Below are 26,272 nucleotides of genomic sequence, written 5' to 3' on the forward strand. Positions count from 1 at the left end.
AGCAGAATAATCTCCTTGTGCGTTGTGAAAAAACAGGAAGTCAAAGAGAAACATATACTTCCGATTTCATCTCAAGGAGGAAGAGACAAGCTATTTATCAGACCAGTGCTGTACACATACATTCTCTCTCCCTGAAATCAAAAATCAATTCAATAAGTCAACACACACAATATGCTGGAGGAACATAGCAAGTTGTGTAGGGAAGTTGCTCATAGTAAGAATAACAGAGTTGTATTAGTGGGAGATTTTAATTTTCCCTGGTATTGACTGGGCCATCCAGAGTGTTAAAGGCCTGGACGGGTGGAGTTTGTGAAATCAGGAGGGCAAACCAAGGTTGTGAGATGGATCTGGTAGGTAAGGTTAAGGAACCTCCCAAGAGGCTCTCCCGCTATATAAAGAGTAAAAGGACGGCTAGGGAGAGAGTTGGTTCCCCTCAGAGATCAGCAGGGCTCCCTACGACTTGAGCCGCAGGAGATGGGTGGAATTTTTTGTGAACATTTCTCCTTGGTGTTTACTGAGGAGAAAATCATGGCTGCTCAAAAGGGAAACAAGTAAGGACATGTTCAGCACTGCATTGTGGGCCAAAGGGCCTGTATTGTGCTGTAGGTTTTCTAAGTTTCTATGTTCTAAGTGGAGATATTTTGGAGGCCATCCATATTGCCAGGGAGGAGGCATTACAGCCTTGCAGCATATTAAAGTGGATAAGTCCCCTGGGCCGGAGCGGGTGCACCCTCAGACTCCATGGGAGGCTGGAGAGAAAATTGCAGCGGTCCTTCAGGAGGTATTTGCTCTATTGTTAGCCACTGGTGACGCTCCAGAAGACCTAGAAGGTGGCTAATGTTGTTCTGTTGGGGTAGCAAGAACAAGCAGGTCAGCCTGACTTCAGTAGTGGGGAAGTTACTGGAAAGAACTCTGAGGGAGAAGATCCTCCAGCATTTAGATAGACAGAGTCCGATTTGGAGGAGTCATTGGACTTTGCTCGATGACCTTTATAGAGTTTCGAAGTGAAAGCACTGAGTATAGGAGTTGGGACATTATGTTGCAATTGCATAAGTCACTGGTGAGAACTGCGTACAGTTTTGGTCACCCTGTTGTAGGAAACAGGTGGATAAAAGGTAAAGAATTCAGAAAAGATTTATGAGAATATTGCCAGGACTAGACCTGTGTTATAGGAAGAAGTTGTTCAGGCTGGGTCTTTATTCCTTGGAACATAGGAGAATGAGGGGTCACCTTATAGAAAAGTTTATAATTATGAGAGGAATTGATAAGGTATATGGTAATAGTCTTTGCCTCAGGGTAGGGCTAACCAAAACTTGGGGGAATGAATTTCGGATGAGAGGGGAAAAATTTAACAAGGACCTGATGGGCAAATTTTTCAAGTGGAGGGTGGTGAGTATGAAGGAAGTGTTTGAGATGGGTTCAATATTTATTATTTAAGAAGCACTTGGATAGGGACAGTGCATGGAGGGGCAGCACTTAAAGGGATATGGGCCAAACACAGGAAATTGGGACTAACTGGATTGACACTGTGGTTGGCATGGACTGGTTGGGCATGTATCAATGCGGTATTGTTCCATGTTCTGTCTCTATTTCTCAAAAATATATCATGTGCCTATACTTGTCATGAACTGTTCAGGAACAGTTACTACCCCTCAACCATCAGGCTCTTGAACAAAGGGGGATAACTACACTCACTTGCCCCATCATTGAAATGTTCTCACAACCAATGATTTTACTTTAGCAACTCTTTATCTCATGTTCTTGTTATTTATTGCTATTTATTTATATTTGCTTTGCACAGTTTGTTGTCTTCTGCACTCTGGTTGATCTTTCATTGATCCTGTTATAGTTACTATCCTATGGATTTGCTGAGTATGCCCGCAGGAAAATGAATCTCAGGGTTATATATGGTGACATATATGCACTTTGATAATATATTTTATTTTGAACTTTGAATTTATCATGCCCCTATATGTATAATCATAAAGCACTTGTCTGGTATCTTGTAAGGATACATCGGTCCTCTGAATCAACACTAATCCATCATCTATCTACATAAAGACTAAGTTATCATTCACTAATCTACACTCCTCACTATATTTCATTGGCTTTTCCTCTCACTAATATATCACAGCCTTTGTCCCAGAAGTATCGCAACTTCTGTCTGCATCTCTTAATAATGTAATATTCATCAATATCTATCCCACAAATATTCCACACCTGTGAGTTACACACTAATGCATCAATAATTAATATTTCTCACTTACCTACTATCCATCATTAGTCTTGACTAACATGTCTATATCCCCACTAACACATCATCCATCTGCTCGCTCACTAATACATCACCCATCTGAATGCCACACTAATATATCATCCACTTTCACCCACAATAATACATCAGCTGTCTGTAACCCACGCTGGTGCATCACACGGCATTCCTACATCAACTGTCTGTGGCCCACGATGAGGTATCATCTGCCTTCATCCTCACCAAGCATAATCGGCCTTTATACCTCACTCAAACACAAGCTATCTATGTTCCACATTAATAAATTACACTGTCAATAAAGATTCTGCTTCCTGAATACTTTTGGGTATATCTTATGGATTTTGGGCTGCTGATTATGAAACTTAAAATGAAATTTCCCTATCATGCACCATTTTTTTTGAAATCGTATATATTTGTTATTTTAATTCATAATTCAAGTCAATTAAAATGTTGTCCACAATGTAAGCTGACCAGTTTTCTATCTTCTCCAGACATGCCTGGGCATTCTTAGGCAGGGCGGATGCTGCATGGCAGAACAGGTTTTAGAAAGACTAAAAATTTCCGTGAAGGATTTCGGTATTTGAGACAGATGTTTCCCGGGATAACTGATGCCAAGATTAAGGAAGGCATTTTTGTTATACCCCAAATCAAACAGGTCATCAATGACAGAAGAATTAGTGGGACTGGAAAAAATCATGTGGAAGGCATTCAAGGATGTCGTTGAAAATTTTCTTGGCAACTACAGAGCATCAGACTACGTGGAGCTGGTTGACAACATGCTTCATGCATACAAAACCATGAAGTGAAACATGTCACTAAAGATTCATTTTCTGTATTCCCATAGAGACTTCTGTCTTGTAAATCTTGGTGCTGTCAGTGACGAGCATGGTGAAAGTTTCATCAGAACATTGCATTCATGGAGAAACTGTATCAGGGCAACTGGAATCATCAATGCTAGCTAATTATCATTGGACAGTTAAGTGAGAAGTCTCAACTACTGAGTACAAATGAAAATCATCAATAAAACAATTTTAGCTTAGTTAGCATCAGCACTGTTATGTAATTAAATGCATTATGCATTATATTCAATAAAAGTTAATTTCTTGTCTCTCCAAATTCCTACATGATACAGGTAGTCTGAAACTATATTTGTGCTCAGCTTCAAGTCATCTATCATAAGCAAAAAAAAAAAATTCTGAGGAAGCAACACTTTTGAAAAAATTTATTGTCCAGTGTTATCAAATGGAATCCCCACTGAAACATAACCAGCCTGTATCAAACTAATATGTTATCCATTTACTTAATACCATTCCATGTCCGCTACACCTTTCACTAGGTTTTCAGATATTAGGGGACGTAGGGTCAGTGCAGGATAATGGTGTCATTATCTCATCAAATGATGGAACAGGATCAAGGGGCTAAATGGCCTCTTCTTGCTTCTATTTCTTCTGCTACGTTTGTCTCCTCGTACATCAGTCCTATCTGTATCCCAGACCAACATATCAAATTGCCTATAACCCCCACTAATAGTACGAGAGAAAATGTGCAATCATTCAATAGGCAGTATTTATGGAGTGAGAAAGGTCCATGGCCATTCAACGGAACCAGCAATTGCCGGAGGTGAAACAAGTTTTAAGTTGTAGAGAAGAGAGGAAGGGGAACAAAGAGTTAAATGGGAAACATAGTAGCAGGAAGAGACAATTTAGTCCCTCAAACTTGTTCACAATTCAGCAGGGGTTCCATGGACTCCTCGGTTAATGGTAGGGTCCACGGCATAAAAAAAGGTTGGGAACCCTTTCTGTAAAGGTTAGGAAATAAAGGTCTAGCCTACTTGATCTTCCCTCATGTGACAGACCCACCATCCCAGGAACCCACCTGGCAAATTTTACAGAACAGCCTTCTTCAGGTTAGGTGACTAAAAGTGAATGCAACAAAACGCTGTTCTGAAAATCAAAATGCACTCTATCCATCAGATTCCCCTCATCCACTTCACTGGACAGATTATCAAAGAACTCCAGTAGTTTATTTAAACACAATTTCCTTTTTTTCATAAGTCCAATAGACTTCAATGTTTTCTCAACTACCGATGTCAGGCAGATCAATAGTTCCTCTTGTGCCAAGATGAGGCCACATTATATTCTGTCTGGGTAGCCTCCAGTCTGATGGCATGAATACTGATTTCTCCTTCAGATATATAAAAAAAAATCCCCCCCCCCCCACTCTGACATTTTCTCACCTGTCTATCACTTCACCCTGGGTCCACTCTCCTCTCCTTTCAGATTCCTTCCTCTCCAGCTCTCTTACTTTTCCTACCCACCTGGCTTCACCTATCACCTTCTAACTATCCCCTTTACCCTCCCCGCCACCTTTTTATTCTGGTATCTTCCCCTTTCCTTTTCAGTCCTGAAGAAGGGTCTTAGCCCAGAACATTGATTGTTTATTCCCCTCCATAGATACTGCTTGACCTGCTGAGTTCCTCCAGCATCTTGTGTGTGTTGCTTCAATAGTTTGCTGTTTTCTTCCTCCTCCTTTATTAAAATCAGGAGATGTAGTCAGGTGATACACAAGCAGAGGACAGGGGGCAGGATGTGTAGTGAGGTTGTTCTCAGACCCCCACCCTCACTTTTTCTCCTGGTACATTGATGACTGCACTAATACTGCTTTCTGCTAACGTGTTGCCTCATCAGCTTTGCTGCCAGTTTCCACCCTGCTCTCATATTCCTAATCTATGTCAAAATGAGAAAATACAAAATGCAGTTGGCCTATTACCTGCCAGGCTCTTGAGTAAATCCCAGAATTCTAATTATTAGGCTTGTTGTTTACATTTAAAATAAGGAATCTACTATTTATTTACTAGATCTTATTCCTGCAATTTAACATCTTTAGACAGTTGCCAACTCTCCATTCACATTCCCGTCTATTGCACTCTGACTTCTGATTCCACACGCACCTTTATCCTGACACAATGCATGATGCCCTGGCCTGCTTTATTCTACTAGTTTGGCAATCCTTGTTGGCATTGCGTTCAGCTCAAGCTCCCTTTTGAATTTGCTCAAAACTGTTGGATATATTCTCTTCCAGATTCCTTCCGTGATGTGGCTACAGCACATGACTTTAGTGGTATTCCAGCTGACTCCATACTTCCAAACAGGCAAATAGGTGACATATGGTTTCGATCAGAGTTCATTGAAACTGTTCTTACTTGCAATGCCACTAACGTCCAGCAGGTGCCTCCCTAACGCAGCCCTTGAACTGGGACACTGGTACTTCTCACTTAGCACTTAAGATGTGCTCCCAGGAAGGGAAGCACTTGAAAACACACCATCAGGAGTATATAAGTGTTTCACTGCTCTCAGTGCTGTATCTCTGAGCACCGGTGTAAACCCCTGTCTCTCTTGCCACCTCAAAATCAGAAGCAGAATCAGGTTTATTATCACTGACATACGGGCACTTCATGAAACTTTTGGTTTTGTGGCAGCAGTACAGTGCAATACACAAAAAAACTTTAAAGTTATAATAATAAGTACATTTAATAAATAAATACATAGAGTAAAAAGAGAGCAGAATAGTGAGGTAGTGTTCATGGACCGTTCACAAATCTGACGACAGAGGGGGAAAAGCTGGTCCTAAAATGTTGGGTGTGTGTCTTCAGGCTCCTGTACCTCCTCCTTAATGGCAGCAATGAGAAGACGGCATGTCCTAGATAGTGAGGGTCCTTCAAAATGGGTGCCGCCTTCTTGAGGCACTGCCTTTTGAGTAGAGGGGCCAGCGTAACCAAAGACCCCACCCACCCTGGCTATCCTCTCTTCTCCCCCTCCCATTAGGCAGAGGATACAAAAGCCTAAAAGCACACACACCAGGATCAAGGGCAGCTTCTATCCCGCTGTTTTCAAACTTTTGTTCTTTCTTTACATGCTACCAGTGCATAATGTTGCAGGAGTAGTCCTGGTTGTGGGGTCTGTCGCTGGGAACATCTGGCTAACAAGCCATAACATCTTTTAGATTTCTCCAGTGCCGACTCAATTTGTCAGGAGGTTTGAATGCAATTTTACAATTGAAATATAGCAAAGAGGTGAAGAAAAATAATCTCTTCAAAGGGTGATGGGAAGTAACACAGTCTTTCTGAAAGTCACAGGAACAAGGTCAACACACACTCGAAGAACCTGAAGGTTTATGTGTGAAGCCAAGAAAGTGCGGAACAATAAAAGAGCAAGGAAAGAGGACAAGAGGCACAAACTGGAGAGACAAAAGACTGTAGCCACAAAGTTGCTGAAGGAACTCAGCAGTTCAGGCAGCATCTATAATCATCCGTCCAGAGAAGGGTTGTGACCTGAAATGTCAACTGTCCATTTCCCTCCATAGATGCTGCCTGGCCCACTGAGTTCCTCTGCTGCTTTGTCTGTTACGATGGCAAATAAATTAATTGACAGACTCAATACTGACCTTGCTATTCCATGTCAAGCACTCTGGTAAGTAATGATATCCAGAAAGCAAAACATTCCATTAACGGTCCACTTACATTTGATCATGGAAACCTATCTGGCCTGACAGATCTGGTACAATTCAGTAGCAAGCAAGCAAGAAGTTATCCATTTGCAGCTTCTCAGCTCCTGATGGGAGATTTGGCCCTAATTTCCTGCACCAGAAACATGGACCCAGCATAGCATTTCCCAGAGTTGTGTCAATGATAGAAAAACTGTAGTTCTTGTTTACTTCTACAACGATCAGCTTTGGGGAACCCCTTTTTCCCTGAAATAATATACAGTATTTAAAGAGACAAAGCTCACTCTGCATTGCTCATTAGATTGCTCCTCAACACGAAACCCTCACTATTTTCTCTGCATACAGTTCACACTTATTGCTGAGCCTTCTTTGCATCTGCAGTGGCTTTTCTGCATTCAAATGGGGTCTCTATACATCTAACATCATCTCTTACAAACTGGAATGAAAATGGTGCCAAGACATTATGATGTGTTTCTGGTTTCTAGTCACTCCTTTTTTGGTGCTGTTTTGTGAGATTTTGATTGGGGGGGACTGGCGCTGTGGCCTGCTGATAACGAGCTACCCAGCACTGGATTGAACTGAACTGAATATACCTGGACTCCTTCAATGACTTTGTGATTTGGTGTTTTGCAGTCTTTGTTTTTCACGTTTTTTTGCTGTTTGCGCAATTTGTTCTTTTTTTGCACGTTGGGTGTTTGATGTTTTTCTATGAACTGATTCTATGGTTTTCTGTTTCGTGGGTGTCTGTGGGGAAGACCAAATTCAGGGTTGTATACTGCATACATAAATGTACAGTACTTTGAATCCCTGAATCTTTGACACTACAAACAGCCACAGGATCTGGGAGTGAATAGATCAAACATTTGAAGAGTACGGGAAATAAGCTGGAGAGAAATTAGACTGGGTGAGATATTAATGGATAAGATGTGGTTTCAGATTGAATGGAGTATTAACAGATGAGGATTCTGGGAATGAACATGTTGGCTGTTATAATTTCACAGATGAAAGCTGAATTTGCCTGTTCCCTGCTTTCTGTAACGAAACCAGTCATATTTAAAGTAATGACCGCTAGACTGTGTGTGTGTGTGTGTGTGTGTGTGTGTGTGTGTGTGTGTGTGTGTGTGTGTGTGAGTGAGTGAGAGAGAGAGAGAGAGAGATTGAGATTGCTCCTTTACTGATGTGTTACTGAGAAGGTGAGAGCTTTGGTAATGGTTCACTACCCTGTGCTGAGTGCTCGATCCTTACAGGCCTCTCCTCTGCTTTGAGGTGATATAACTTGCTCCACTCTGGGCAGAAGGGGAGTATTGCAACCACCCACTAAATGTTGTCTGGATGCTGGGAATATTGCCCAGGGCTACTATTCCAGAATACTTTCCCAGCTAGACCCTTCAAGAGCATAAGGCAGAATATTATTAGTTATTGAATTCCATGTCCAATGATTGTTCTCTGCGATTTGTGCATTTAATTTAGCCTTTCACTCCACTCCAAAAATTCAGATTGAAAGTCAGGAATCTCAGAAGCTGGGGGTGGCCTGCAGCACCAACCACTGAGAACAAATGGGCCTGGACTCCATTCGGTTTGCCCGAAGCAGTTGCTTTCTGCAGATTCACCTCCCTCCCATCATCATTATTCCTACCTTTGCGTATCTTGCAAATCCAGTCCAGTTGAATCTCACATCGCACAGAACGCCACAGTGAGGAGGCGATATCTGTGACCGCACAGCGACGGATGTTGTCGTCGTCGTAGGTATCCCGCCCAAAGTTATTGTAGGAATACTGTGGAGGGAGGATATGGGTTTCAGATGTGGCCTGCATCACGATCTGTATTCTTCAGAGTTTCAAACAATGAGGAGTACTTTTACTGAGGCACTACAGGGAAGACGCTGGAATGTTTACACTCGTGGGGAGCTTGCAAGGGCTGGGGTCAGTGGGAGCACCTTGACAGGCTGGGTGGTCTTACTCCTGCACTATGTTAATGAGCTTCCAGGCTCTGGACCAGGGAGAGGACACAGCCATGTCCTCACAGCAACTAGCATTTATAATTTTTATCACTGTCAAAGGTGATTCATGGCATCAGCAGCAGATAAAGCTTGGCACACGTCCATATAGATAGTTATTAGGTCTACCTGTTCAGAGGCTGCTGAGGCCAACAATGGTGTAGCAAAGGCAATGGGGAATAGCAAGAGCCAAAGGGAATTCTTGCTCAAAGTACAGTTGTCCATTATGGTCAACAATTTATCATAATCATATGAGTTACACACTTGATTCATTGGTCACCCATTACCAGTGTCAGAAGCAAACATTCACGTAAAATCATTCACTCTGTGTAGGTGTCAATGGCTGTATAAGGTACACTGGGAATTTAACTTGGAACAAGCTAGGAGAACAGGAAAGTTATTCAGGGTGTGGTGTTTCGCTGACTGAAAAATTCTGACATCCTGGTAAAGAGCACTAAGTTACCCTATAGTGCAGAAATGCACTTTTGTTCATTCCATACGAGCCTTGTTCAGATACTCACTCCTGTCCCATCACTCCATGCCCAGCTCCGGTCAGTCCCAGGGTTCCGCCTATTCAGCCCAAGCCAGAACCAATGATTCTCATGGTCCTCCGATTCCCTGGAAAACAGGAACACAGAGTGAGAGATCCAACAATGACTTTACACCCATCTCATAACTTTCACCATCACAGTGTTGTTTTGAGATTTGATTACCACACAATTAAATGAGATTGTGGGGACAGATAGAGATTGTGTGGATTATGTAACAAATCAAACTGTGTTTGGGTCATGTTGCAAATGGGGGGATTAGATATGGATTATTTAGGGGTTGACAGGAGGAGTGGGAAGCAAGTCAGGTGTATATGGTGAACTGAGTGCTACGGAGTCATGTAAAATTTGGGTGTGAGGTGGTATTTGTTATGGATCAGACATTATATAGGAGTTAGATAGAGATTGCATGATATGCTGTGGGTATACTGCAGATACTGCAGGTCAGATTGGGTTGTGACAATAATCTGGAATTTAAAGTTATAGATTCATGAAGGTTGTGGCGAGGTTACACAAGGTTTACTGTGAGTTTGCATTGTGACAATGGAGGTTTTTGGAAATGTCTTCAGTTCTGGTAGGAACCACCAGACTTTCAAGCAACGTGTTGTAGTGGAATCCCGGGGAGTGAGTTGCTAACAGTGTGGAAACAGTGGATCTAATGCAAATTCCACATCCATGCTTTCTAAAGATAAAACATCTCCAGAAAGAGCTTGCATGAAAAGAAGTCCATAAAGGAAAAGGAAGTTAGGCACCCCAAAATGACCCAATGCCTAGCACAAAAAGGAATTCTTTAACCTGACTCACCCAAATATGTCATGGACAATTTTTTCAGCAAACTTCTCTTCTTCAAAGCTGCTGATGCTGAGCAATTGAGCTCCTTGTTCACGGCAGAACATGTGTGCCTGCACCCAGTTCTTCTTACCATAGATGGTGTTGAAGTGAAACACCTACCCAGAAGAAGGAGAACAAGTCAAGTCTGCACAGTGTAGATAATACATTAACCTGAAAAATTAACACTCAGAAGTTTAGGACAAGAGAAATCACTGGTAAAGGTTCAAAAACTCGGTAAGTTTATTATCAAAGTACATATCTGTCACCATATGCAGCCCTGAGATTCGATTTCTTGTGGGCATAGAAACATAGAAAATAGGTGCAGGCGTAGGCCATTCGGCCCTTCGAACCTGCACCACCATTTATTATGATCATGGCTGATCATCCAACTCAGAACACCGCCCCAGCCTTCCCTCCATACCCCCTGATCCCCGTAGCCACAAGGGCCATATCTAACTCCCTCTTAAATATAGCCAATGAACTGGCCTCAACTGTTTCCTGTGGCAGAGAATTCCACAGATTCACCACTCTCTGAGTGAAGAAGTTTTTCCTAATCTCAGTCCTAAAAGGCTTCGCCTTTATCCTCAAACTGTGACCCCTCGTTCTGGACTTCCCCAACATCGGGAACAATCTTCCTGCATCTAGCCTGTCCAATCCCTTTAGGATCTTATACGTTTCAATCAGATCCCCCCTCAATCTTCTAAATTCCAACAAGTACAAGCCCAGTTCATCCAGTCTTTCTTCATATGAAAGTCCTGCCATCCCAGGAATCAATCTGGTGAACCTTCTTTGTACTCCCTCTATGGCAAGGATGTCTTTCCTCAGATTAGGGGACCAAAACTGCACACAATACTCCAGGTGTGGTCTCACCAAGGCCTTGTACAACTGCAGTAGTACCCCCCTGCTCCTGTACTTGAATCCTCTCGCTATAAATGCCAGCATACCATTCGCCTTTTTCACCGCCTGCTGTACCTGCATGCCCACTTTCAATGACTGGTGTATAATGACACCCAGGTCTCGTTGCACCTCCCCTTTTCCTAATCGGCCACCATTCAGATAATAATCCGTTTTCCTGTTTTTGCCACCAAAGTGGATAACCTCACATTTATCCACATTAAATTGCATCTGTCATGAATTTGCCCACTCACCAAACCTATCCAAGTCACCCGGCATCCTCTTAGCATCCTCCTCACAGCTAACACTGCCGCCCAGCTTCGTGTACTCAGTAATTACAAGATACACAATATCAGAGGATGCAGCAGAAGAGTAAGATCTGTGGATTTTCTAGAGACAGTGACCAACTCCTGTATTATAGGTATCTTAACTGAGGCATAAGTATTGGCCAGGGAGCCACTTTTCAGACCACTACAGGAGCTTGGGCAAGCTATAAACTCAGCCCTTAACACCTCCTCTGATGGACTGTGTAATACTCTCTTCTGGACAATAGGTTAATGTGCCAACAAGGCCACATTGCATTTGTTGCCTGGTACAAGCCACAAGTCTTTAAGATGAGTGGAGGAACTTTTCAGAGCGGCGCCAGAGATAAATGGGTGACAGGGTGGAGACATGTCTCTACCAAAGGAGGTGCAAGGCACTTCTTCCCTCTGCCAGCCTGCAGGTCACCCTGGGGCAAGGTGTAGCACCTGCTTAACTCCCACACACCGCCCCCCCCCCCCACGATCCGGGTCACGTGAGGCCATGGGAGCAGGCGATGGATGGTCATATGAGCAGCTGGTGCAGATCACAAGTCCTGGTTATATGACCACTGACGCCAAGGAGACAATCTCTGAAGAGTATTGATAATGGTTGGGGTCACCTGTCTTATAAAGACACTGCCCAGAAGAAGAAAATGGCAAACTACTTCTGCAGAAAAACTTGCCTGAAACAACCATGATCGCCTAGGTCACACAATACAGCACATAACAAACAAACGAACGGTCAGGCGGAACATTTAGGATGGAGGTGAGGAAGAACTGCTTTTCTCAAAGAGTGGTGAATCTGTGGAATTCTCTGCCCAATTGAAGCACTAGAGGCAACCTCAGTAAATATATTTAAGACAAGGTTGGATAGATTTTTGCAAAGTAGGGGAATTAAGGGTTCTGGGGAAAAGGCGGGGAGGTGGAGATGAGTCCATGGTCAGATCAGCCATGATCTTATTGAACGATGGAGCAGGCTTGACGGGCCATACGGCCTACTCTTGCTCTTATTTCTTATGTTCTATGTACTTTACACAGAGTGGTGCGTGCCTGGACTGTCAGAGATGGCAGGAGAGACTGACACAATAGGGGCATGTACAAAGGCTCTTAGATAGGCGCATGGAGCCATTCTCATCCATCTGGGCTAAAGGTCCAGCATCTGATTTCTAGAACTGAGTCAACCTTAGTATGGTGATCTCAGTTTTAAGGGTTTCAAATTTCAGACATGGCGCTTTCTTGGTAGAGAGGATTCCAGTTTCCTTACAAAGCAGAAGCTTTATAAGGCATTGGTCAGACTGCATTTGGAATACTATGAGCAAGTTTGGGCACAGTATCTGAAGAAAGATATGCTGGCACTGGAGAGGATCCAAAGAAGGTTCTCAAGAATGATTCCAGGAGTGAAAGGCTTAACCTATGTTATCTCAAATCAATGTGGTTCATAAGGATGAGGCAAGTACTAGATAAAATGGACACAGAGAGGATGCTTCCATTAGTAGAACAGTCTAGGATCCAATGATGTAGCCTCTGAATAAACAGACATCCCTATAAAACCAAGATGAGGGAGGAATTTCTTCAGCCAGAGGGTGGTGAATCTGTGCAATTCATTTGAGCCATGTCACTGTGTGTAGTTGAGGCAGTGGTTCCTAGGTTCTTGATTGGTTAGGGGGCTAAGGGCTATGGGGAGAAAGTGGCTGAAAAGCAAATCAGCTATGATTAAATGACAGATAGACTCAACAGGCTTCCCTTCAAATTATGACTCTCCAATTTGAGAAAAAGTTCTAGAAGTATTGAAGTTAAGGAATCTTATAACGGTCTTAAATACCTCAGTTTGATAAGCCTTTAATCTTAATTATAGTTTTCTGAATGTAGACCAACAGGCCTAATGCAAAGGGTAGAATATAACCTCCTCCTGTTCTGGCAGCAGATCCCCTGAAACACATCTAGCTTAGGGAGCTGGGGAACTGGTAGGTCGGCTGGCTGAAGCTATGATTTGTGGACTGGCTACTCTCTCTGGCACTTAGAAGTTTGGGTCTGGTTTCTAAGCCAATTGTATCTACTTATTGAATCAGAAATTCAAAGTAGCTGCAGGAGGTGGTGAATCTGCAGGGAGTGGGGGTGCTGGAGTGGGGCAAAAGTTTAGGCACATATATATAGCTAGGGTGCCTAAGAGTTTTGGACAGTACTGTATTTATCAACGTGGAGCGGAGAGCGAGTTTGTAAATTTGGCAGGAGCAAAGGATGTTGGGAATGGTGAGGGTGGAGTGCCAAGGGAGGGGTGTGGGACAGGTGGCAGAGAAAGAGTGCCAGGGGCAGGGAGGAGGGCAGCTATGGGTGCAGACACACCTAGCCCTGAGAAAACAGGTAAGGTTATTTGATTCCAAACAGTTGGTTTATTGATCATTACAGAATGTCTCTCTGGTGCTTCCTGATGCTTCTCCTCTCCCTTCCTCTTTTCCCAACCATGATTCCCGTCTCCCTGCCCCCTTCCCACTCTCAGTCTGCAATAGAGACCCACATCAGAATCAGGTTTATCATCACTCTCATATGACAGGAAATTTGTTTTATTTTGTGGCAGCAGTACAGTGCAATACATAAAATTACTATACCACTATGCAAAAGTCTTAGGCACCTTAGCTATGTATATGTGCCTGGGGCTTTTGCACAGTACTGTAGGTTACAGTATCTCAGGAAGGGAACATTTAATTCAGTAGAGTGGGCTATGTTTGTTGAGCTCATTTGTCTGGCAGCTGCTGAAAGGCCAAAGGTCATGAACAGTTTTACAATAAGAGTGTAATTGTGGAAGATTATACCTATGGGAAGCTCGCCCTCGACTGCTTAAAAAGTGAGCTAGCTTGATGGGGTCTTGTGATATCAGGTTAAGAATGAAACTTTCTCCCTTTGAATGCTTTATTTCTTTGTGCGAGCTTGAGTTTCTTGGACATAAGACTGTTTTCTTCAGAGGAAGTAGCACAGTGGTCCTTTCAGCCAGTACTGGGCTGCCTTTTGCAGGTAGAGTCTTTTCACAGATCAGCTTTTCAGACCACAATGAGCACTGTGACTCCTGCTTCTCAGCTCTTTTACTCCCGAGAGACAGCCTTGCACAACCGCAAAAAATCAAGGCAACTTTAAGCAACATTTTATTTTGTTTCTTTCCATCTCAAACAACTCCAGAAGCTTGACTCTTCCTTTTATTCATGTATGGACACTTGCACTTTCCTCTGATGCATACTAAATGGACACTGAGGCTAGCCTGGACAGGGAAAGGGTATGGAGATCCAGCAACCCATCTCTTCCTATGGTACCCACCTTCCCGGAATATCCTGGATCTCCAGGAAGGGATATCAATCTCTTTGACAATGCTCAGAATTTAGAAGAGAGGTTACAAAAGATTTGGATTGTTTTCCTAATCATTGATACGTTGGGTCAGCACTCAATGGAGGCAAAGTGTGTAAAAATGCAATGGAACATTCTGGAAAGCATCCAACTATTAATGGCAACCCCATCAGCACTCCACTTTGTCCCATTGTTTAATCAATTGAGCGAGAGGTCACCGTAAGTGTGATTTTCCACAATTACATTTCTGCTTTGACTACTGCTAAAAGCACAGAGAAGGTAATTATGCCTGAATTTCTATTGAGCGGTTGCAGCAAGCAATGCTCAGGGCTAGGAGAATAGATCTGTAGCATTGCATGGGTCCCATGCATTATAATCATTCCATTTTTTATGACTGCTACTGTTCTTCCTCTATGCCAGAAGGCTTCTTCGTGATGCATTCCACCTGACATCTTAAATCATCAGCCACAAAGTCTGTACAAACAATCTAAAAGATTTCACAAAAAGAAAGAGAGAATTTCAAGGCAAGTGCGAAACTACCAGTCGGGTAGCGGTTAGTGCAACACTACTACAACGCTAAGTTCAATTCCCGCTGCTGTTTGTGAGGACTTTTAACGTTCTCCCCATGACTGCATGGGTTTCCTCTGAGTGCTCTGGTTTCCTCCCACATTCCAAAGATGTACGGGTTAGTAGGTTAATTGGTTGCAGGGGTCTAATTGGGTAGCGCGGGCTTGTTGAGCTGAAAGGGCCTGTTACCATGCTGCCGTTTGTTCGTTATGTGTCACGTCATATAACGTGGGCAATCGTGGTCTTCCCATGACCTTGATTTTTCTTGGCAAATTTTTCTACAGAAGTAGTTTGCCATTGCCTTCTTCTGAGCAGTGTCTTTACAGGACAGGTGACCCCAGTCATTATCAATACTTTTCAGAGATTGTCTGCCTGGCGTCAGTGATTGCATAACCAGGACTTGTGATGTCCATCAGCTGCTGTATTTCTAAATAATAAATAAATAAATAGCAATCTGCTCTGCACAGAGATTGCCTCACAAGTGCAAAGGACTCACCATCAGAGACATTCCATGCTCCTTTAGTTAATGTTACTTTCTGTGCTGTGTGCTGGTCTACACTGAGTTCTCTCTACTGCTCTGCTGTGAGATCTAAGGGAAGGCTTCAACCCAAGTAACAGGGCAGGAAACCCACAGGATCTGGTCCAGTCACAAACATCTTCAGATGCTGGAAATCCAAGCAACACACACAAAATGCTGGTGGAACTCAGCAGGCCAGGCAGCATCTATGGAAAAGAGTACAGTCGACGCTTTGGACCAAAACCCTTCAGCAGGACTGGAGAAAAAAAAGCTGAGGAGTAGATTTTAAAGGTAGGGGAGGGGAGAGAGATATACAAGGTGATAGGTGAAACCTTAAGGGGGAGGGATGAAGTAAAGAGCTGGGAAGTTGATTGGTGAAAGAGATACAGGGCTGGAGAAGGGGGGAGTCTGATAGAAGAGGACAGAAGGCCATGGAAGAAAGAAAAGGGGGGACTCATATGCTATCTAATGTTATTCTCCCTGAATTTGAGCAGAATATAGCCAAATGACCTACAAAAACAGTACTCCTAGTCCTGTCAGTTTTTGTAGCTGAGATTAGGTTAAAATTGTCCCCTAAAGATGCAATGTAAGAGTGAACTGACAGCCATATACTGCACCTTAAAAAACAATTTATTCAGCATGTTTCACATCCATAAATCTTCTAGTGGAATGCAATGAATTGATGTTTGGAAGTGCTGCTGCTATTATAATAGGGTAAGGTGGTGGGGGAGAGAGGAGGGGGATTAAGAGAATACAGGGGCCACTTTATTCAGAGGAAGATCAGAGAAGTGTAAAACTAGCGGCCATCTTCCCAGTTTTATTACTGCTGCCCACAATCAATTCTTTTTCCAGATGGCAAAATCTCATGTGAGATAGTACGGCCAACGTAAAGGCTATGGTGAGTAGCAGGCCTTGCTGCGCTGAGGGACGCAGCATCTTTCCACAATCTGAACCTTCAGCGGGAAGTGACTGCACCGTGGCAGCACTATTCTGCTGGAGCTTGGAACATGTGGTTTTGGTTAAGATAGAAAATAAATCAGACCAGTAACACTTGAAACAGAAGAGTTCGGCCTCAGCAAGTCTGGTTTCTTGGTTCCAATTCCACAGGAAAAGAAGCCCTTGGCCAACATGAATTAGGAGCAGGAATTGTTAATTTAGTTTTTGCTCAGTCAGCAGTCTGAGCCTATTGAGAGAAAACTGGAACGAGAGAGGTTACTTGGTTTGTTTTGCTGATCCTTGCCACGAAGCACAGACAAGTTCCTCTATTGCAGATCTTATAGCACTGCGTGTAATCTTCTCCAAAAGGACTTCCATGTCTTCATGGATCTGCCCCATTATATCATCGGGATACTGCCCTGTCACACGTTTTACATCATACATAGATCTTGCTCCTTTAAATACTTTGACTGTCTGGTAGGGGGAGAGGAGGGGCTACTGCACAGGATTAAAATAAGCTGCAGAGAGTTGTAAACTCAGTCAGCTTCATCATGGACACTAGCCTCCCCAGCATCCAGCACATCTTCAAGGAGCAATGCCTCAAAAAGGTGCCATCCATCATTAAGGGCCCCTATCACCCAAGTCATGCCCTCTTCTTATTGCTACCTTCTGGAAGGAGGTACAGGAGTCTGAAGGCACACACTCAACGATTCAGGAACAGCTTTTTTCCCTCTGCCATCTGATTCCTAACTAGACTTTGAACCCATGTACACTACCTCACCACTTTCTAATTTCTGGTCGTAGTATATGACCCGGTGGGAGACCCGTTTGTTCAAGATGGATTGCGAGTGACGTTCAGATAGTGGTGTGGGCATTCACATTGACGAGGGCCCAGCTCATGAGTGACAGAGAAGTTCAAGATGGGTTCCAACTTGTGCACATTTGACTGTCTAATTAGAATGGGCCCTTTTCTTTTTGTTATTCTTTACCATCCCTTTAGTTAAGATTCATAAATATAATTCCTTTAACCCTATACAGTGTGCTGTCTGTAATTTTGTGGCACTAATTTGTAACAGGGTAGCAAATTACACAGCATCCACACAAACTGGGATCTGGGGTGGGAGAGCACCTCAGTCTCACGAGTTTGGTGGGGCCAGAGGTTTTCGCCCTAGACCTACACAGCCATGGAAACCAGCAGATTTCATATACATACTGCAATTCACAATTTTTCTTCTATTATCGTGTATGGCATTGTACTGCTGCCGTAAAGTGAACAAATTTCACAACATACGCTGGTGATATTAACCTAAGTCTGATTCTGACTTGGATATTCCCCCATTGTGCCCTTTACAAACTATGGTTTTTGGGCACATTTTTCAGAAGTTTTATCTTAATGACCCAGTTCTTTGGTTAATAGCAACTCAGGGATGTTATGATGATTTGGCAACATAAGTGAAGCCAAGGTTTACAGAGCTCATTTCTCATAATGAAACATATTCCTCTTGTATCCCAGCTCTTCTACTCTAGCAAACCTAGCTGCACTTTGACCTGCTTTTGCCTTATTTAAACCTTTTGGTTTACCTTACTGATGCCAGTTGATGACCTTGGCCTCCATAAGGTATACATCATTAACTCCCAAATCCTTGCAAACTTGCACATTTACGCAAGGAAGACTTATCCATTATGATCACTCATGCAAGGGTAATGGAAAGTTAAAATGAATCCTTAGATTTTCCCCAGTGCTTTTGGATGGTAAGTCAGATAAAACTACCAAGGCTATGGCTGAATTACGTTCAAAACTGAATGAAAATTATGCCCATGACACTTACTCTGAATACATTCAATTCTAATCTTTAATGGAAAGTTTTAAGATGGATTAGGTACATCTCACTAACCAGAACATCTCAGATAACCTTAGCAGTACTTTTAAATATGTTTTAATGCAGGTTTTGATTTGTTGAGGCTATTGACAACATCCCAAAGCTGTACAAAATAGAATTTAAAATACATTTAAATTATTTATATCAATAGGTCACTTCAGACAGAATAGAAACACTGTCATAATCAAGCAATATACGATGAGGAGCTTACTTAATGTGTAATTAAGAAATGTTTATGAGAGACAGCGTCTCTCCCCCTTGGTGCTGTTGGAGGATGGTGTCAGACTTCTGGGTCTTGGGCAGGGGTTAATTGAGGTGGTTTGTGGATTGGACTCTGTAGTTCACCTTATGACGTGTTTCTGCTTTCTGGTTGCTCATTTGTTATTGCTATTTTGGGCGATTTTGATCAGGGCGGACTGCAGACAATGAACACTGAGCTGAACTGAATATGCCTGGACTCTTTTCGATTTTGTATTTTATATTCTGTGTCTTTCGCTCATTTTTTTTGTTGCTGGTTGTGCGATTTGGTTTTTTTGTACGTGGGTGGGGAGGGGTTGATGCTTTTCTTTGAATGGGTTCCATGGTTTTATTTGTTTTGCAGCTGTCTGTGGGAAGATGAATCTCAGAGTTGTAAACTGCATACATACTTTGATAATAAATGTACTTTGAACCTTTGTATATTTCCTTTTCAAAAGGACATCTGCATCCTTGATTTGAAGGGGATAATGATGGTCAGTGGTAGGTAGGCAAGAGCAAATGGGTAACAGAGAGGGCTTGAAGGCTGGAGGGCAAGATAGAGGAACTGAGCTCAAACAGACTAGCTCATCACTGGTGATGGTATTGCTGAACAGACTCCATATGGTGAATCTAGCCATTGTGTGGTCCATTTGCTTGTTTTGGGCAATGGGATTATCTGAAGCCACATCAAATCCTCCTCTTAACTGGTGATAAACACATCTGAAGCTGCTTCTGGCTCAGCTTGTACCAGCATTAATGCAAAACTTAATAGTGTGTGTACATGAATATGGCTTCAAAAAATCTGGCTGCTGTGGTATTCACAAGTAAGCAGTCTGAGGGAGATGACACGGTGGTGTTGTTCAGATGACAAAGTCTCATCATCTCATGAGTTTCCTACTCTGTCCCCTCTTCTCCCTCCCTCAGATCTTATTCTCCTCCCTTTCAATCCCCATTTGCCTACCCTCTCTAATACCACAAACCCCTCCTGCTCTCCCACTGCCCCTCTCCTCCAACTTTCCAGAGGACTACCGTGTGCCTCACTCTCCAGCTACTAGCCACCTGCATCCCCCTGTGGTAAGGCTGCTCCCCATCCCACACCATCTACCATTAAAGGATTCTATCACCTTAAAACACACATCTCAGGCCTTTTGCTTATCACCACCACCTCTGGTTCCAGACATCTGCTGAAATGTGTGGAGGGTGGAGGAAGCAGTGGGGGGAGGAGGGTGGAAGGAGACAATAGTGGGGGGGGTTTGGATTTGACTGTTTAATTCTTAGTTTAGACTGTTTAATTGTTATTTTCTTAGCAGTTTTACAATTAATTATTTCCTTGTGCTAAGGAGTTCTTATATGCAAGTTTAGTGGTTATATAATGTATAATTCTGAAAAGCTCTGGAAGTTTGCATTACTTGAATAAATGCTTTCTCATTGGTTAACTTTGTACTGCAGTATTTACTTTGTCAGAGCTGGGGAGCAGCCAATACCTGCCAAAAGAACATCTGCAGGCATTCTGACCTCTGCAAGGGACTGGCAGCTGTTGGTGGACCTCGAAGGGCATCTGAAGTTCCCCAACCATATCGCAGCCACCACCCTGCGACCAGACATTGTCCTAGTGTCTGAGTCTACTAAGCAAGTGGTGCTGCTGGAGCTGATAGTCCCATGGGAAGATAGCTTGGAGGAGGCCTTTGAAAGGAAGCTCTCCAAGTATGCAGGACTGGTCAGCAACTGTCAGCAGGCTGGATGGAGAGCGAGGTGTCTCCCAGTGGAGGTTGGTTGTAGGGGATTCGTTGCCCGTTCTTTAGTTAGAGCCTTCAGCATCTTGGGCATCGAGGGAGAGAGGAAGAGGAGAGCCATTCGCAGTACCACCGATGCGGCAGAGAGGGCCTCAAGATGGCTGTGGCTCAGAAGAGGGGAGCCATGGAGTCATAAGTAGCTAGCCATCTGGACACAAGCTGGGGTCTGATCAGCCCCGGCTGGGTCACCTGGAGGAGGTTGTATGATGTTGAAAGACCCGAAACACCCGATGATTCCAGGAACATCACTGAAGGTGTGTCCAGGAGCATCAATAGATGTATGTACACAGTAAGTAATGGTTTTCTAGTTGGTTGATTCTTATTTATAGGTCTGAATAGCATTTTTCCTTATCTTGTTGGTATAAAATACCTAAACACAAAGCAACACCATCTTTAATCTTAGCTTTCTCATCACTAGTAGATCCCCATCACTGTCTGTTCTACTTTCCTCTGTTCTATCAACTCTTAATCAAACAATTGTGAAGCAACAAGTTGATTTATTGATTTGTTGAGATACAGTGTGGAACAGGCCCTTCTGGCCCTTCGAGCTGCGCCACACAGCAAGCCCCTGATTTAATCCCAACCTTATCACAGGCCAATTTACAATGAGCAATTAATCTTTCAACCGGTGTGTCTTTGGACGATGGGAGGAAACCGGAGCACCCGGAGGAAACTCACCTGGTCACGTGAAGAACGCACAAATTCCTTACAGGCAATTGAACCCCGGTCACTGGTAGCGTAAAGCATTGTGCTAGCCGCTACGCTACAGTGATGCTCTTTTATGCTTTATATAAAACATAAGATCAGGAAAGATGCATAAATTTTATGCCTCTTTCCTGACTTCTTCTAGAACCATGGATAGAAAATACCAGAAGCAAACAGGATTGGCCTCACTTGTCAGAAAATGAGCTGCTCAAAGCTAGGAAATGGCAAAAGAAAAAGGAGGAGGAGGAAATGGAGAGTGGGGTATTGGTATTGGAAGAGGAAGAGCAGGGCTAGGTTGGAAAGCGGGAGGAGAAGGGAAAGAGAGAACAGAGGGAGGACAGATTGGAGGAGGACTGCCTCTTCTCATTGTTACTGTCAGGTAGGAGGTACAGGAGCCTGAAGCCGTACACTCTGTAAGGGGTTTCTTCTTTTATGTTACTGCGTAGGCTAATTAAAATGGCTTCTTTGTTATGTTAACTGCTGAGAAAGTCCTTCCACTAGTAGTTTGTTTGGATTATGTTATTGATAAGAGGATGAAAAAACCAATTGGGATAGAAGTTATTCTTTCTGTGTGTCTGTAAGTTATTGTGATATGCGGGTTTTTGAGCAGAAGGCACGAGAGAGAGGGAGGGAGGATGGACAAGGTGCTGTGAGTCGGCTAATGGGGTCGGACCCCGCGCAGGAGTCCGAGATCCAGGGTGTTCAGTGAGGAGAGGAGACGGAGACAGAGACGGACTCGTGTGGAGCGTCTGGTTGACCACCGTTGTTAGTCCCAGGCGGCAGGTCAAGGTGGTCCGAGGGGATCGCAGGGTGAAGAAGGAGGGTCCCGAGCTCCAACTGTTTGTGCACGAAGAGACTGAACTTTGATAAGTGTGGCGCCTTTTATTTTCCTTTTATATTTTATTCTCTATTAATTATATAGTTCCAGTAATATCTATAAACTGTAAATCATTTAATTGTATCTGGTGTATTGTCTGTTATTTGGGCGGGGTGGGGTGCATCACACAGCATCCACACAAACTAATTACCCAGTTTGGCGGGGCCGAGGGTGTTTCTCTAGACGACAGTGAGCTGAGCGACCCTGAGGTTGTCCGGGGGGGCTACAACTCAATATTTTAAGAACAGCTTCTTCCTTTCCGCCATCAGATTTGTGAATGGTCCATAAACCCAACAACGCTACGTCACTATTCCTCTTTGGGACTGTTTAATTATTGGTTTTTAGAGCAATTTGTTAGGACTGCATTGTACTGCTACCACAAAACAATAAATTTCTCAGTCAGCATCTGTAAGACAATCTGACAACAAAATCCAGATAACAGACGTCATTCATTGGACGACTGCTCATGCAGAACACCGATCCCAGCCAATGTCGATCACTTGCCAGATCTCCATGTCACTTCTCAGAGTGAAAACCTGACAACACTGCCTTTGGCCAAATGAGAAAGAATGTTGGAAATAGGACCTCTAAGTCAGCCCTCAAGCTCGAGTCTACTTGGCAAATGTCCCTACACCCCAGATCCATCAGCAAGATTCCTGGACTGAAAGAACCTTTCAAGAATATTCCCAAAGCTTCCTTGCGCAAATGGACTCATGGAAGCACACTCTCAGAAACCCTCGGCTCAGATCTATACAACCTGGCAGTGAAACTTCCAGACAAATACCAAAAGCATGTCAAGTCTTTCCGGTCAGAGGCCAAGCAGCAGGAGGGTACAACAATTCTAACAACCCACTTAGTTGTTCCATAAAATTCCACCAACCCCTCCTGCAGCAGTCTACAATTCTCTCATGAGACTCCCCAGAACCCAGAGAAGTTGATGGATGAAGTCATCCTTGTTTCTAAGGGCAAGTCTATTAAAGAGAAAAGCTCTCAGCTGTCCAGGACCCCAACACCAGGGTTTTCTTCTTAAATTTCACTGGCCTTTAGACCATCGGACATATGAACAGAATTAGGCTATTGGGCTCATTGAATCTGCTCTCCCATTATCCCTCTCCCCTCCCTTGGCGGAGATCTTTAAATCTACTTCTTTGACTAAGCTATTGCTCGCAAGTTCTAAAGTACAGCCGCTGCCTCAGAGCTGCAGTGGCCCAGGTTCGATCCAGGCTTTGGGAGCCGTCTTTGTGCAGTCTGTATGCTCTCTGTGTAACGGTTTGATTTCTTCCAGGTTCTCTGGATCCCTCCCACATCCCAAGGATGCACAGACTGACAGGCTAATTGGCTGCTGTGTGACAATATCTGGGGGAGATAATGCGAAAGGGAACGAAAGGGAAGGAGAGGGGAGGGAAATAAAAATGCGGTTCATGTAAGATTAGTGGTTGATAGCCAGCACAGACAAGGTGGGATGAAGGGCCTGTTTCCATGCTTCTGTTTCTATGACTCTTTCTCCCCATGCTGCTCACTATGGAATAGTGCATGTGTCAATACTGTGAAACATTATTACATAAATACTTCGCCATGGACAGTCCCAAGCTCAGCTGCGAAAGGAAGCTAGCAACCACATCCCGTAAAAACCCAGTGGTACAGAAATTTCAACAGAAGCTCCAAAGACCTCATCCCTGGGAGAGGGAGGAGAAGATGGGCTGCACCAGGAGACAACATGAAAGACCAGCCCAGGACAGAGGACTCAGGTGAACTGCCGTGAGTGGCCTATGCCCCGATAGGGGGATGGGCTAAATTTACATATTACACTAAGCACAAGCTGCAGTTGGCATCAGTCCTTAGAAGGTTACAAGCTCTGCATCTCCAAAGTTGACATTGACCTTGGTCAGTGTTTATAAGCATCTCCCTTTAGGTTTCAGGTTGCAATCCAAAATCTTCCCAAGTTTGTTTGCTTGCCCATCTCCTGGGCATTCACCACAGTAGGTTTTGGAAGACTATGATCAAACAAACCCCACCCAGCAAAGCAATGTTCGCAATTGCCTTCTCCTGGCACTACTTCGCTTCACAAAGTTGAAAATGAGATCAAGCTCCTGTCATTTGATTCAATCAATAAGCCTCAGCTGAGGCAGGTAACACATGCTGAGAATTGGACAGGACTACTGCTTTAGAACAAAACAAGGTGGTTAGAATAAACTAAATATCAGAGTGAAAACAGATACTGAAGCTACTTTGCAAAAGATAACCTTTAGTGCTCATCATCCCTCTCTGCATCTGATAAAAGAACATTTTAAGAATGATGCCTTGAAATCTGGGTGGCAGGATGCAGATACGTTCTACCAAAGGAGGTATAAGGTACTCCTTCCCTTCGCTGGACTGAAGGTCACATTTGGGCTTAGCCTCTCCCCCCACCCCACTCAGGGTCACGTGAGGCCATGGGAGCATGCAGTGGATGGTCTTGTGAGCAGCTGGTGCAGATCCGCAAGGCCTGGTTATGCAACCACTGACGTCAGGCAGACAATCTCTGGAGAGTAGGAGCAAACCACTTCTATAGAAAAAATTTCTCAAGAACAATCATGGTTATGGAAAGATCTTGATCACCCACGTCATACATCACGGCACATAACGAACAATTGAAGCTTGAAATCAAATAGGCTGTTCAGAAGGTACCTTTTTACCCATAGTGTGGTTAAGCTGCCACAAAAGGCAAGTGAGATATAACAGCAGAAACACTAAGCATAAACAAGTAAGTTCTGAAGGAGAAAAGAACATAAGGTTTAGTTGATAAGTGAGATGAAAAGGGCAAGAGGAAATTCATGTGGGGCACATTCATTAGCATGGTTCTTATGGTTCTGACCTCACAATCTACCTCATTATGATCTTGCACCTTATTTGTTTATTTGCAATGCACTTTTTCTTTAGCTGTTACACTTTATTCTGCATTCTGCTCCCGACCAGATCCCCTCCACTGCCACACTCCTCTGTCTGGCAGAACTGGTCCTCACCCTCAACAATATCTCTTTCGGCACCTCCCACTTTCTCCTGATTCAAGGGTAGCCATGGGCACCAGCAAGGTCCCCAGCAATGCCTGACTTTCTGTTGGCTACATAGAACAGTCCATGTTCCAAGCCTTCCACGGTAATACTCCCCAACTCTTCCTGCACAAGATTGACCACTACATTGGTGCTGCTCATTACACCCATGCTGAGCTCGTTAATTTAATCAACTTTGCCTCCAGCTTCCACCCTGCCTTTAAATTCACTTGGTCCATTTATGACATCTCCCTCTGCCCTTTCTCCATCTCTGTCTTCATCTCCGTAGACAAGCTATCTACTATAAACCTACCAATTCCAATGGCTATCTTGACTACACCTCTTCACACTGTGTCGCCTATGAAAATGCTACTCCCTTTCCTCAGCTCCTTTGTCTCCGCTACATTTGTTCTCAGATAAGGCTTGCTTTCCAGGATATCAGAGATATCCTTCTTCATCAAAGAACGGGATTTCCCTTCCTCCATCATTGAGGTTGGCCTCACCTGCATCTCCTCCATTTCCTGGATATCTGCCCTCACCCCATCTTCCCACTGTCTTAACAGGGATAGAATTCCTCTTATCCTCACCCCATGAGCCTCCGCATCCAACACATCATACTCTGCAACTTACACTATCCTCAACGGGACCCTAGCACCTGTCCCTTCTCTCCACTTTCCACAGGGATTACTCCTTCTGTGATTCCCTTGTCCATTCATCCCACCCCACTAATCTCCCTCCTGGCTCTGAGTTGGACAATCCACATCAGGGTTGCATAAAAAGAGCTACTTATTAATCAAGACAGTGATCGAGATTTTAAAAGCAGAGTTTCGTGGCAGTTTCTCTAGTTGAGGAGCGATCAATCACCAAGAGGGCTTCATTAGAAAGGGCCAATAAAAATAATTTAAGTGCAAGAGGAGTGGCCATTCTTGGGATGACCATTGTTTTGGAGTTTGCCAGTGTTTAGAGTGGCTTTGGTGACATCAGGCTGGGGTGAGATAAATTCTCTAGTAAGTTACTCTCTCTCTGTTCTTAATTGTTCATTCTTCATCCGT

General features: G+C 43.7%; 1 protein-coding gene across 1 annotated transcript in view; it reads right to left on the reverse strand.

Moving 5' to 3' along the window:
* mrc2 (mannose receptor, C-type 2) overlaps window positions 1-26,272 on the reverse strand; it is a 256,319-nt gene that overhangs the window by 72,615 nt on the left and 157,432 nt on the right. The window contains exons 13-15 of the mRNA XM_072248739.1: window positions 10,124-10,266; window positions 9,293-9,389; window positions 8,412-8,550 (exon numbers count right to left, since the gene is read on the reverse strand). Coding sequence (XP_072104840.1) covers window positions 8,412-8,550; window positions 9,293-9,389; window positions 10,124-10,266 — 379 coding nt within the window. The remainder of the gene's footprint in view (window positions 1-8,411; window positions 8,551-9,292; window positions 9,390-10,123; window positions 10,267-26,272) is intronic.

This window comes from Mobula birostris, chromosome X (genome assembly GCF_030028105.1).
Source record: "Mobula birostris isolate sMobBir1 chromosome X, sMobBir1.hap1, whole genome shotgun sequence".
Classification (NCBI taxonomy): Eukaryota; Metazoa; Chordata; class Chondrichthyes; order Myliobatiformes; family Myliobatidae; genus Mobula; species Mobula birostris.